This window comes from Patella vulgata, chromosome 6 (genome assembly GCF_932274485.2).
Source record: "Patella vulgata chromosome 6, xgPatVulg1.2, whole genome shotgun sequence".
Lineage (NCBI taxonomy): Eukaryota > Metazoa > Mollusca > Gastropoda > Patellidae > Patella > Patella vulgata.
The window spans coordinates 73,809,166-73,821,320 of record NC_065884.2 but is presented as its reverse complement, the minus strand read 5'-3'; the positions used below and the strand labels follow the sequence as shown (position 1 = coordinate 73,821,320).

General features: G+C 38.5%; 1 protein-coding gene across 1 annotated transcript; it reads left to right on the top strand.

Annotated features, from left to right (window-relative positions):
* Window positions 1-5,317: 5,317 nt before the first annotated feature.
* LOC126825328 (fibrinogen-like protein 1) lies at window positions 5,318-9,757 on the top strand. The gene is made up of 4 exons (XM_050554927.2): window positions 5,318-5,474; window positions 7,026-7,243; window positions 8,033-8,148; window positions 8,914-9,757. The coding sequence occupies exons 2-4, from the start codon at window positions 7,029-7,031 to the stop codon at window positions 9,603-9,605; spliced, it is 1,023 nt and encodes a 340-aa protein (XP_050410884.1). The 5' UTR covers window positions 5,318-5,474; window positions 7,026-7,028; the 3' UTR covers window positions 9,606-9,757.
* Window positions 9,758-12,155: the final 2,398 nt, after the last annotated feature.

Here is a 12,155-nt window from a genome sequence, read left to right as displayed (position 1 = left end):
CCACTGTGTTTCTTGTCCTGTGTTCTAACCAACAGATTTTTGTTTGTATTTAATTCAATTGGCAATTTTATTTCTTGACAAAATTATCTTTATTTTAATTGAGTGAGATGTGATGAAACTCGGTCAAATAGTCATTTTTATTTTAATTCGTTAAATAATTTCGTAACATATGCCGAAGTATTCTGGCCGTTGTGGCTTATTTCAACACATGACGCCGAAAACTCAGATAAATAGTTAAAATTGTACTTTTAATAAACAAGACTAAAGTTACAATGTTAATTCAATCTCTTTGCCTAGCTTGAACTTTTCGGCAAATTTTCTTTGGGCTGAATGCTTTTCACTACAGACAGAGAAAGAAATGGTCATGTCCTTGCACCAAAATTTGCATGGGGCTTACCACCAACCATTCGAGATACACAAACTTAAGTTAGCATACTAAAAACATGTAACTATTTGCCGTACATATCACCGTAAACAACCTGTTAACTCTGTTATCCTTCCACCTAAATAAATTATGAATATTTACCAAAACCTGGCAGAAAATGTCAATTCAAACCTTCCTCATCTATTGAAACCACGTCACTTGACACTGGCGATAACCATTCGCCCCTACCAAAAGTCCAGCTTAGGCATGGACCTTAGGGGCCCAGGGCCCCGCTGTTTAGGGGCCCCATGGTTCATGGCCTAAAGAGAAAAAAAATCAATTTCCAGATGAAAGATTCACGGTAATCGATCTAGCGGCGCGAGGGCGGATACTGAGCTATCAGTCGGCCTTGTACATGTATGTGAAGTTCCATTCGGTGATTGCTCTAGGCATCTAGCGGCGCCATGGGCGGAGACTGCGTGAGTCTGCAATCCCTCAACCTTCTCTGTGATTGGTTAAAACCCATTCAAAAGGATATGAAATAATCTTTCCGTCGCGTAAGGGGCCCCGCCCCGGTTAAGCTGGACTTTGCCCCCACCCAGCCCCAACTCCCACTAATCCTAATGAACTATATTTTCCCAACACTATCGACACCTTGTGTATCTGGAATCTTGTGTAACTTAATGTAGAATAGGCACCGTGTGTATCTTGACTGCCATATTTCGATTCACCAACGTCTCACTGGTTAAATATATTACACTATTTACTTCCATCATTTATCTTGACTACCACGTCTCGAATGTCGACCTTCTCGTTTAGAGTCAGTTTTACTGGTGACGGACACGACACTATCACTGCTACCATCACTAGATAGAAGATGATCATAACAGTTGTATCCGCTATCTACATACCTATAAAATAACAACAGTTTATTTAAACATTCAGTATACCAGAGCTATGCTTATACCGCGGAGTATTCTGGCTTCAAATAATATATCAATTATCATATTAACATTTGATAATATTACAAGAGGTCGCCGGATGGCTTAGATTTTAAGTGGCCTAGACAATGTCCGAGACTTCGTTTATTATCCTAATACTTGACAATCGAGAATTTGCATCTGCCAATGATGGATATAACTTGGCCCAGAGACAGTACTTGACAATCGAGAATTTGCATCTGCCAATGATGGATATTAACTTGACTCAGAGACAGTACTTGACAATCGAGAATTTGCATCTGCCAATGATGGATATAACTTGGCCCATAGACAGTACTTGACAATCGAGAATTTGGATCTGCCAATGATGGATATGACTGGACCAATCTTTCCACGGAACTGTCCAAACTACGATCTAGCGTGCAGGGACCGGTTTACTAACCGTTTTCTAGACCAGAATTTGTGATCATGGCGGAAGGATTTACGTAACTGTGTTGTTTTATCGTCTGTTCGTCCTTCTAACCAATATGTCGTCTGCTCGCCCTTTCCCTACAATATAAAACACCGTTTATCATTACAATTTGTCAACCATACTGTCAAGTCTAGGACTACTCTCATTCTCTATAGATCTACTGTCAGGTCAAGCGAACATGTAAATATGTTTGAATTGGACCATGGGTGTTATGAGTGGAGTAACAACATTATAATAGTATTTAACTGGTGGATGATACTATATGTCCTGTAGGGCTAATATCTATATTTTAATCAGATTCGGTACTGTATGTCCTGTAGGCCGATCGTCGTCCAATTAGTGGTTTAAGCTACTGATTGTTTTCACCCACGATTTGTAAAATATCAAAATTACAATACAATAGTTTTATTGCACTTATCCTAGTAAATCCAGTAGAAGGGGAAATTATCTGTTCCCTAGCAAATCCCTTGATGTATGAGAGTCATTTTATCTAGTATAACCTGGATGTGAAAGGGTGCCTTTATCCTAGTACATTACCTTAAAGTAGCAACGTGCCTTTACCATAGTATATATGTGTGAAAGTGCCTTTAACATAGTAAATATCCTAAAAGTGTGAGAATGTCTTTATCAGGGTGGGGGGGGGCGCTAATGGCCAAATAATATTGAACCATATATTGGTCCCGAAATGACCTAATCATAGTATATAACACTTGAAGTGGAAAAGTGCCTTTACGCATAAAATGTGCCACTTATTACCCTATATGTATGAGAATCAATTAAAATGTGTGGGCGTGCCTTTACCCATTATGCTAGTAAACCCCCTTGTGGTGTGAGGAAAGTGTGAGAGTGCCTTTATCCTAGTAAATTCATTAAAAAAACATCCTTGAATATTCTTTGAAAATAAAGACGATGCCAAAAAAAGGTTTATTTTAAACGTGCGATAAGGAAATAGTGTGTTTTATAGAAAATATATCATATTAACTCAAATACCTCCTACATATCAACATATAAATGGCTGACGGCGATATCCGAGAGGAACAAAAGAATGATAGTTTCCACATGCGACCATTACTTGAATCGTGTATTACACACCACGTGTAGATAATACAGATTATATAACACACCACGTGTTAATTTGAATTGTTTTAAAGTCGACATTTGTAAAATTTATATTATAAAAACTTCCCTTCCCGTCTATTAAAACTTGTCGTCAGTTGAATATAAAGTTTAATAGACCACCGACGTGAAAACAATTATGGTGGATGAAAAATGAAATGAAATAAAATTTGGTTTAACGTCCTACTGTTCTACTCCTATACTGGGCTAATGAAGACGGGCATACGCCATACAGAGGGAGCGGCACTATCGCCTACTCTTATATCGAATTCCAACTGCCAAGAGATCTTTTACGTGCATTCCAATGTGTACACGGGACCTCGGTTTTTCGTCTCATCCGAAGTACTAGACAGCTGTCCTTGTCAGGTCCTCTGTGGATAAAAAATAGAGAAGTGTTTTAATAAAATTAGAGTAGGCTCTCGACTGTCTATTCCTTTTACTTTCGGATGAAAAGGGGGTGGGGCGCAGATTTTAAAGCGACGGACGAGGGAGGGACATTGATCACAAAAGGACGGGGGAGGGAGGGTGCATCAATTATAAAGAAGCGAGGGGGGTAACGATCATAAAGGGATGGAGGCGGGAAGGGGGTGTCGATCAGAAAGGGGAGGAGGAGGAAGGGGGGGGGGGGGTCGATCATGCAGGAACGGAGGAGGGAGGGAAGAGGCATCGATTATAAAGGGACGGAGGAGGGAGGGGGCATGGATCAGAAAGGGGAGGAGGAGGAAAGGGGCCGTCGACCATGTAGGGACGGAGGGAGGAGGAGGGAAGGGGAGTCGATAATAAAGGGACGGAGAGGGGGGCAACGATCATACAAGGACGGATGAGGAAGAGGGCCATCGATTGTAAAGGGACGGATAGCAGGGAGGGGGCGTCGATCAGAAAGGGGAGGAGGAGGGAAGGGGGCGTCAACCATGAAGGGACGGGAGTTGTGGAGGGAAGGGGCAACGATCATAAAGGGACGGAGGAGGGGGGGCATCGATTTTAGATACGCTTGCTTCAACTGAAGAGTTCATAGATTTATTTTTGAATGTTTTAAGTCATTCGGCTATCCATTGCGCATATCACACCACTACACACGTGGCCCAAAACAAATATGGCATTCTCAATATGACAGAAGATTTGTTTTAGTTGGACATTGAACTCAATTCCATCGTTTTATAAACACAACGGTGACGAAATGTCGCTTGAAATGTCTGTTAGGAATACAAAACACAAAGACGAGAACTGTTTGTATTAGCGACATATAATTGATAACATTATTTCATTATGAATACAAGAAAAGGTCTGTTTATATTTTACATGCTGTAAGCCCGAATCATTCGGAACACTATTTGTTTTCATAGCCTTTATAACGTGCACTACGTCATATTGATGACATTTAAAGTAGCAGGGAATAGAACCCTTTATAACATGCATTACGTCATATTGATGACATTTAAAGTAGTACTAGGGGATGAAGGGTTTTATAACTCAGATAATTTTTATCAAATAAAATAGTGTTTAACGGCCTACGGTTCTGCTCCGACTGGGCTATCGATGACCGGCGTACGTCATACAACGAGGGAAATTGTTGCCCGGTCAGCCGCACTACTGCCAACTCTTATTTCGAATTCCAACTGGTTTTTTTTTATCCCATCCTAAGGACTTGACTGTTCTTGCATGCTAAAAAGAGGGTTAGAGAGAGAGAGATGGAGAGAGAGAGAGAGATTATTTTATTATGTTGCTCACGAGTAAGTGTCTTAAGCCTTCATGGAAAAATATTTGACCCGGAGGAAACCCACGAGGTTAGGATGACGACCCTACTCCCTGTCACTCGAGTTAATGTAATGGCATACATAATATTAAAAGTTCTAAGATATACCGGGTTTGATGCCGATGTTAGTTTCTCTGAATATTCATGTCGGATTTCTCCGCCTCAAAGAGAAAAGTAAATGAAATGGTGTTTAACGTCCTACTATTCTGTTCCTACTGGGCTAATGGTCACAGACAAACACCATTCATTGTGTCTATAGAATTCCAACTGCCAAGGGATCCTTTACGTACACGCCAATGTATACACAGGACCTCTCTTTTCGTCCTATCGGAATGACTACGGTGTCCATATTTCTAGATAGAATAGATTAAACAACATTTGGTTTTAGGAATAAATCAAAAACACCCCGAAAATGAATCGCATGGATTGTTCTAAAATATCCGTCAAACCGTAGCTTTAAATGGGAAACCCGATGTCCCACATGTGACAAGTGATAATATATATTCCATCCTCGATACGGAACTAGGTTCAAGTCTTGACACACAATGTGTTCAGTTCCCCGGTTCCACTGTTACAGAGAAAAGGTCACGAACTGGAGAGGTCAACTTGACGGAAGTTAACAGCGGAAAAACACAGGACATGTGGAAACGATCGTATTATAGAATTTATTTGTGTGAACATATGTTCTTTATCTGAACTAATTCTCTCTACAAGAACTCAAGTTTCTGTCTTTCTTTGTACAAACATCAACACCACAGACAGAGAGAGACATGTTGGATTTCTAAAGAACGAAGAAATCATTATTTTGGAATAATATTTAATTAAAAGGTAAGGAATGTAGTTTTATAAGTTTGTCGGTTATTATTAGTTTAAACTAAATTGTTGTTATTTATAACAATCAGCTTATTATTAGTATAAACTAAATTGTTATTATATAAAACAACCAGCTTATTATTAGTATAAAGTAAATTGTTATTATATAAAACAACCAGCTTATTATTAGTATCAAGTAAATTGTTATTAATTAAAACAACCAGTTTATTATTAGTATAAAGTAAATTGTTATTATATAAAACAACCGGCTTATTATTAGTAGTTTCACCTGTCAGTGGTGCAGTAAAGAGACAAGAACGAAAAACAACCAATTTGTTACATAATTACTAAAAATAAATATATTTTAACCGTGATAGGCAAGATTACAATATTTTAAAAGTTGAATATTGAAAAAAAGTAACATCCGTTCATTTCAAATAGAATTCCCACCCAACCAATTATTTAAACATACATTATGCAAGAGCTAAATCTGCCAATTGCAGATCTTTCTTTAGGCCTGAAATGTTATCTAATTCATTAATTAAACATTAATTAACTTATCCAGACCTTAATCAACTCTCGATTGCATCGATAGCCTGCGATGTGTAGTGTATTATGATCCGATCTACGGCATAACTTTCCTTCGCGATTTAATCATTAAATGGATAATCGAGACTATGATTTTTGTCGTACCGACTTTAGTGATGATGATCGAGGCTAGAGGTAAATTTCATTCAGTTAATTCTTGGTTCATAGTGGATCAATTTGAATGAAATTTTCAGCAAAGTGCCTTTACATTATCTAGTTTTTAACTATTATAGTGAGAACTGCCAACTCGTTATCTAATCTCCCATCATGTATCTTTAATAAAAGGTTTATCACTCCATAAAGCCTGTAATTTATACAACATTCTTCAATTTATTAGTAAAAGAAAATTTATTTATCTATTTTTCATGTAGTCGTATATCATCGTTGCCTCTGTACGTCGATCAGTCGTCTATAATTACTTGTGAACGCTCCTGAGGCAATATAAGAGTTGTCTCTCATTCCACACTGTATGATGCCCGTCTTCACTAGACCAAGGGTTTCCGATAACAGGAACAAATAAAGTTATCACCTACCAGTACAAGTTTTAGACATGGATTGAAATGGGGTTTAACGTCCTACTATTCTGCTCCAATAAGAAATAAAATGAAATGGGGTTTAACGTCCCAATTGCCTGCTCCAAATGGGCTAATGAAGACGGGCATACGCCATACAGTACGCTATGAGGGAAATTTTACCCAGACAGCGGTGCTACGGGTTACTCGTCTTCAATTTCCAACTAACAAGGGAAATTGCAAGTTTTGTATAGTAATAATTAGCGCCATGAAGAACTAGAAACCTATCAAGTTTTAATTATCTCTTGTAAATTTTTAGTGAGTTGTTGCCCTTGGTCAGTTTTTATCTTCTTGTAAATGCCTTTGAGGACTGGACTACATGGACGACTTTGTTACTGTGGTTCTGTCAACCTGTTGTTTAATTTATAAATATTATAATGTATTAATATGTTTTTTTATATTTTAGACGATGATTGGGCTGTACTCGACCACCATATTGTTGGTGGTGACGTGTCTGTATCCTAGCAACTGTCAGACACCTGACAACATCTGTCAATCATCAGCATATCGTAATCTACCAACAGGACTTCAGAATGAACATCAGTGTATGGTCCTAGAACGTTTACAACTCGACATGCAGAACGAAAAATTAACAAGAGACCGACAATTTAATAGTATTCTAACGTACGTAATTCTATTCCATTAAAAAGATGGGAAAATGGGGTTAACATCATTCTAACGTACGTAATTCTATTCCATAAAACAAAAAGCTTGGGAAATGGGGTTGGGCAATTGTGGGACTAACACATGGTTTAAACAATATTTTATTCAATAAACTGTTGTTTAATCCATTTCAGTTTATTGAATAAAATATTGTTTAAACTAACACATGGTTCATTTTAATTTTCATTCAATAATTCAGCAGTTAGAGAAAACCGGAGGACCCGAACAAAACGCACAAGATTGGGCACACGAGCCCAGTCCCTGTCACATACAAGTCTGGGGATCCAAACCTGATCACGTGATTCAATTACAGACCTTATGATCTAAATGGCAATCAATAGACCACTCGACCAATCAAATTCCTGGGATAGAATCCTAGTGTGACACTTTGAGGGCACAATCTTCCTCCCATCACGTTTTGTTTTTGTCCCATAAGAACGACTAGACCTTATTCCGAGAAACACCAAGATGGAACCGGAGTCCTCCAGCATAGTTAGTGATCCAGCACTATATTCGCCGATCCACCGTGGCCCCTTTTCTTTCACATACTTTATTTACACCGAACCACCGTGGTCCCCCTTTTTTCTAATACCTTATTCACACCAAACCACCGTGGTCCCTCTTCTTTCTAATACCTTATTTACACAGAACCACGGTGGTCCCCCTTCTTTCTAATACTTTATATACACAGAATATATAATTTATATAAATGATTAACTTGACATGTGTTTGAATTATCTTGTTATTTAGGAAGTTGTCACGACTTGATATTAAAATGCAAGCTGGATTTCATCGTGTTAAAGATATGCCGAGTGCCAACAGAGCGAGAGGTTTCCCAGCTCTTAAAGATATAACAGTGGCAAGAAGTAAGTTTTACCTTTTATTGAACATTTTTAACAAATAACCATTAATCAACCTTAAATCATACTGATTGTAAAAGATGCGTTTGATTTACAAATCAATAGGGTTCTTCCTGTCAATAGGACAGACAAACAATTTCAGAACGATTGGATCGGAACTGATGCCTCGACGGTGCTAAGTTCGTAATAATGGGAAATGTCCCTAAAAAGTTATTTAAAATCGTCGAAATCCGTATATAAATAGTAGGACTAACAAAGACATAGTTTATACTTTGTTGGTGAGAAGCAAACTCAGCTCAATGAATTTGGCGCCGCGTACCAACAAAGAGGTCCCGGGCTCGATCCCGGTGTTGACAGAGAAAGTTATAAAAAGCGTCTAGTCTTACGGAAAGTACGAAACAAAACGAGGTCCATCTATATACTCGTTGGTGGAGTGCACGTAAAAGAACCCCTTGACATTAGGATACAGAGGAAGAGTAGGCAACCCACGGCATAGCGTATGATAGACTTCATTATCCCCTGTATAGTATATGATAGACTTCATTATCCTACTGCATAGTGTATGACAGACTTCATTATCCCACTGCATAGTGTATGACAGACTTCATTATCCCACTGCATAGTGTATGACAGACTTCATTATCCCACTGCATAGTGTATGACAGACTTCATTATCCTACTGCATAGTGTATGACAGACTTCATTATCCCACTGCGTAGTGTATGACAGACTTCATTGTTTTTTTTATTTGATGTCATTTGTTTGTTTCAGATTGTTACGAACTGAAAATGAGTGGTCTCAATCTTAGTGGAGTTTATCCTCTTAAACTTCCCAGTGGATACGTCGTTAACGTTTGGTGCGACATGGAAATGCAGGGTGGTGGATGGACGGTCATTCAGCGACGTTTTGACGGATCAGTAAACTTTACACGAGGATGGGACGACTACGCTTTCGGATTCGGAAACGTGAATTCCGAGTTTTGGTTGGGTAATGAGAATATATATTACATGTTGCGCAACACGAATTACACGCTACGGATTGACCTCCTGGACTGGGAAGATCAGCACGCATGGGCACAGTATGATTATTTTAAAGTGGCGAGTGAAGAGAATAAATACAAGCTGACGGTCAATGGATTCTCGGGGACGGCCGGAGATTCTCTCGCCTATCACAATAATATGTTTTTTAGTACCATGGATCGCGATCACGACAAATGGTACGCTAGTTGCTCCCATAAAGATCGGTCCGGTTGGTGGTTCAACGCCTGCAGTTACGCGTCCCTCAACGGAATATTTCATCCCAATGGAGAACAGAATATTACACCAGATGGCGTTATTACTGGCATCACGTGGTTCGAATGGAAACAGAACCTCGCGTATTCGATGAAGCGCGTGGAGATGAAGATCAAACCGAGGGTAGCCTTAATGGCGGAAGCAGAAGGCCTCATCGGGGGATATGACTGATTTTAACAGTTGTGTTGCTGAACGAATATACCGACATTTATTCGTAGAGAACTTTCTTGTTTTTACTAAAATGGTAAAGTATATGAAAATGATTTCTGGTCACAGAAGAGTTTCTTATGTATAAATTCATGTCATTATATAATTGCAGGTGATTTCGTATTTCCTTTTTTTAATTATCTTTTTCGTAACACGTCCTGTCATGACGTAGTGGTGGCAGAGAGTACACAGATTAGGTGCGTGTTCAGGAATGTGAGCAGCGTCAGGGTTGTCGGGGGTGAAGGGGGGGTCAACGTTATGTCCGGCGCCAGGTTTGGTTGATTACTAGAATTTTATAAAATTAAAAACTTCGAGACAAGATGTCTGCTCATTTAGACATCATGCATGTTTATAATTAGAATTGAGTGAAGCCAAAATGGTGAGAATTCTTCGTACGTTTGTTGGACGTTATTTGAATGACGAATACCCTGAACCCTTTAAGGATATGTTCCTGCAAACTTCCTACACCCTTCAACCTACATTCGACAGACTTTCACAACTTGTAAAATATCTCTACTTTTCATTCATTCAAAGCTATTCAATCTTTCTAAACAATACTGAGATTATGTCTGTTGATTGTGTTCCGAGTCCTTTCTGCTAATCTTTGAACATGTTTCTGGGAAACCCCCCATCAGGGACACCCCTTCCTCTGCGAACCACCGCAGACGAGAATTCAATGAATATGATGTAACCAATCTGTTGGTCGACCCATGGTCTGACGTTTCACTCCCCTGAACTTGACTATCTGTTGTCCGTCTGTTAACTGAACCGTTTGGTGAATTTCAACCCAAATATGGTAGGTGTAATACTTGACTGGTGTTTATTTAAAAGATGTTGATCGTCCACATTGGTCACTGGCTATCAACGTGTGTGGGTATGGTAACTGGTGATCACTATACATGTTTACCTCTATTTAACTTTGTGGTTATAACCCATACCGCTAAACTATTGGTGGTTGTAACGCCAGTCTACCAAATATCAATTACAGTCTAACTTGGGTACTTGTTTATCATGTAGAGTCTAACTTGGGTACTCAGTTGTCAATTAAAGTCTAACTTGGGTAATCGGTTGTAGTTTAAAATCTAATGTAGATGCTCGTTTTTCAATTAGAATCTAACTTGGTTGCTCGTTAGTGAATTATGAAGAAAATTCTTACCTTAACATGAACAAATCCCCGGTATTTTATAATAAAACCCTTTTCTTCAAGACTGTCTTTACATGGTTGACTGATGTGGATTCTACCTGCCTATAAAATACACCAGGAAATAGAAAGAACTGAGGTTAAAGTCTAACATAAGGTAATTGCTCCTGTTTGCTCACCACACTTTATTATTTTAGGGTTTTCCGAGATTCTATCTGGATTATCGCCCTTATTGTTAAAATTGTTTGACTATCGCCATTGAAGAGACGACCATTGTCAAGATCGGTCGCATTATTATGTTAAGTCTGTTGTCTTTTAATTTTGCGTGAAGTCTGTATCATTACAGGCCCGAGACTGTACAGCACAGTGGACACTTACGACTGGCTCCCTGATTCATTCACTTGATTTGATATTTGTTTATTTCTTGCAATGTCTATGTTATCTGTCTTGTCCGCAGGTTTATCTTGTAGATTTTGTTTTGCGTGTACGTAGACCAGATATTATTATATAAAACATACCTCACTATAAGATTGCATCCTAGAAGCTGTATTTACAGTATCACCAAATAAACAATACTGAGGTGTTTTCCTACCAACTAAACCTGATGCTACGCTACCTATATGCATACCTGTAAGAAACAAAACACCGTATTATCTGTTTATCTCCCTTGATAGTTTACCTGGTTAAAGGGAAATAACCGTGCACCAAAATTCGTATTGGGCTAACCACCAATATTTTGAGATACACAAACATGAATTAGCATACTAAAAATATGTAACTATTTGTCGTACATATCACCGCAAACAACCTGCTAACTCTGATATCATTCAGCCTCTAAATCATGAATATTTACCAAAATCTGGCAGAAAATGTTATTTCAAACCTTCTTCGTCTAATCTAGACCACAAAATCAACAAAAAATGGCACGCCAAAAGGGGAGATAAGAGAGATGGGGAATCACTATAAACAGACGAACTTCCGAGAAAAATTCATTTTTACCCCATGCGTCACAATCTTTAGAGGTTCCATTACTGTATGAAAAGGACGGACATTACAAGAGTCGATACTGTTTATTACATGAACTTGGTTGATTTCTGTCTTTCCCGGTCGATAAGCAGGACAGCTGCCTAGTTGTTCAGATGGGATGAATAACCGTGGCCCCGTGTATACATTGGCGTGCATGTAAAAGAACCCTTGACAGTTGTAAAATCAAAATAAGAATAGGCCGTTGAAAATTCATCTCGTGACTCTATTTCCATGTACATTGAATATACTGATTATTTTAGATTTTAATCTAGATTACATTACCCATTCTAGCTTTAAGATTACATTACCTATTCTAGCTTTAAGATTACATTACCTATTCTAGCTTT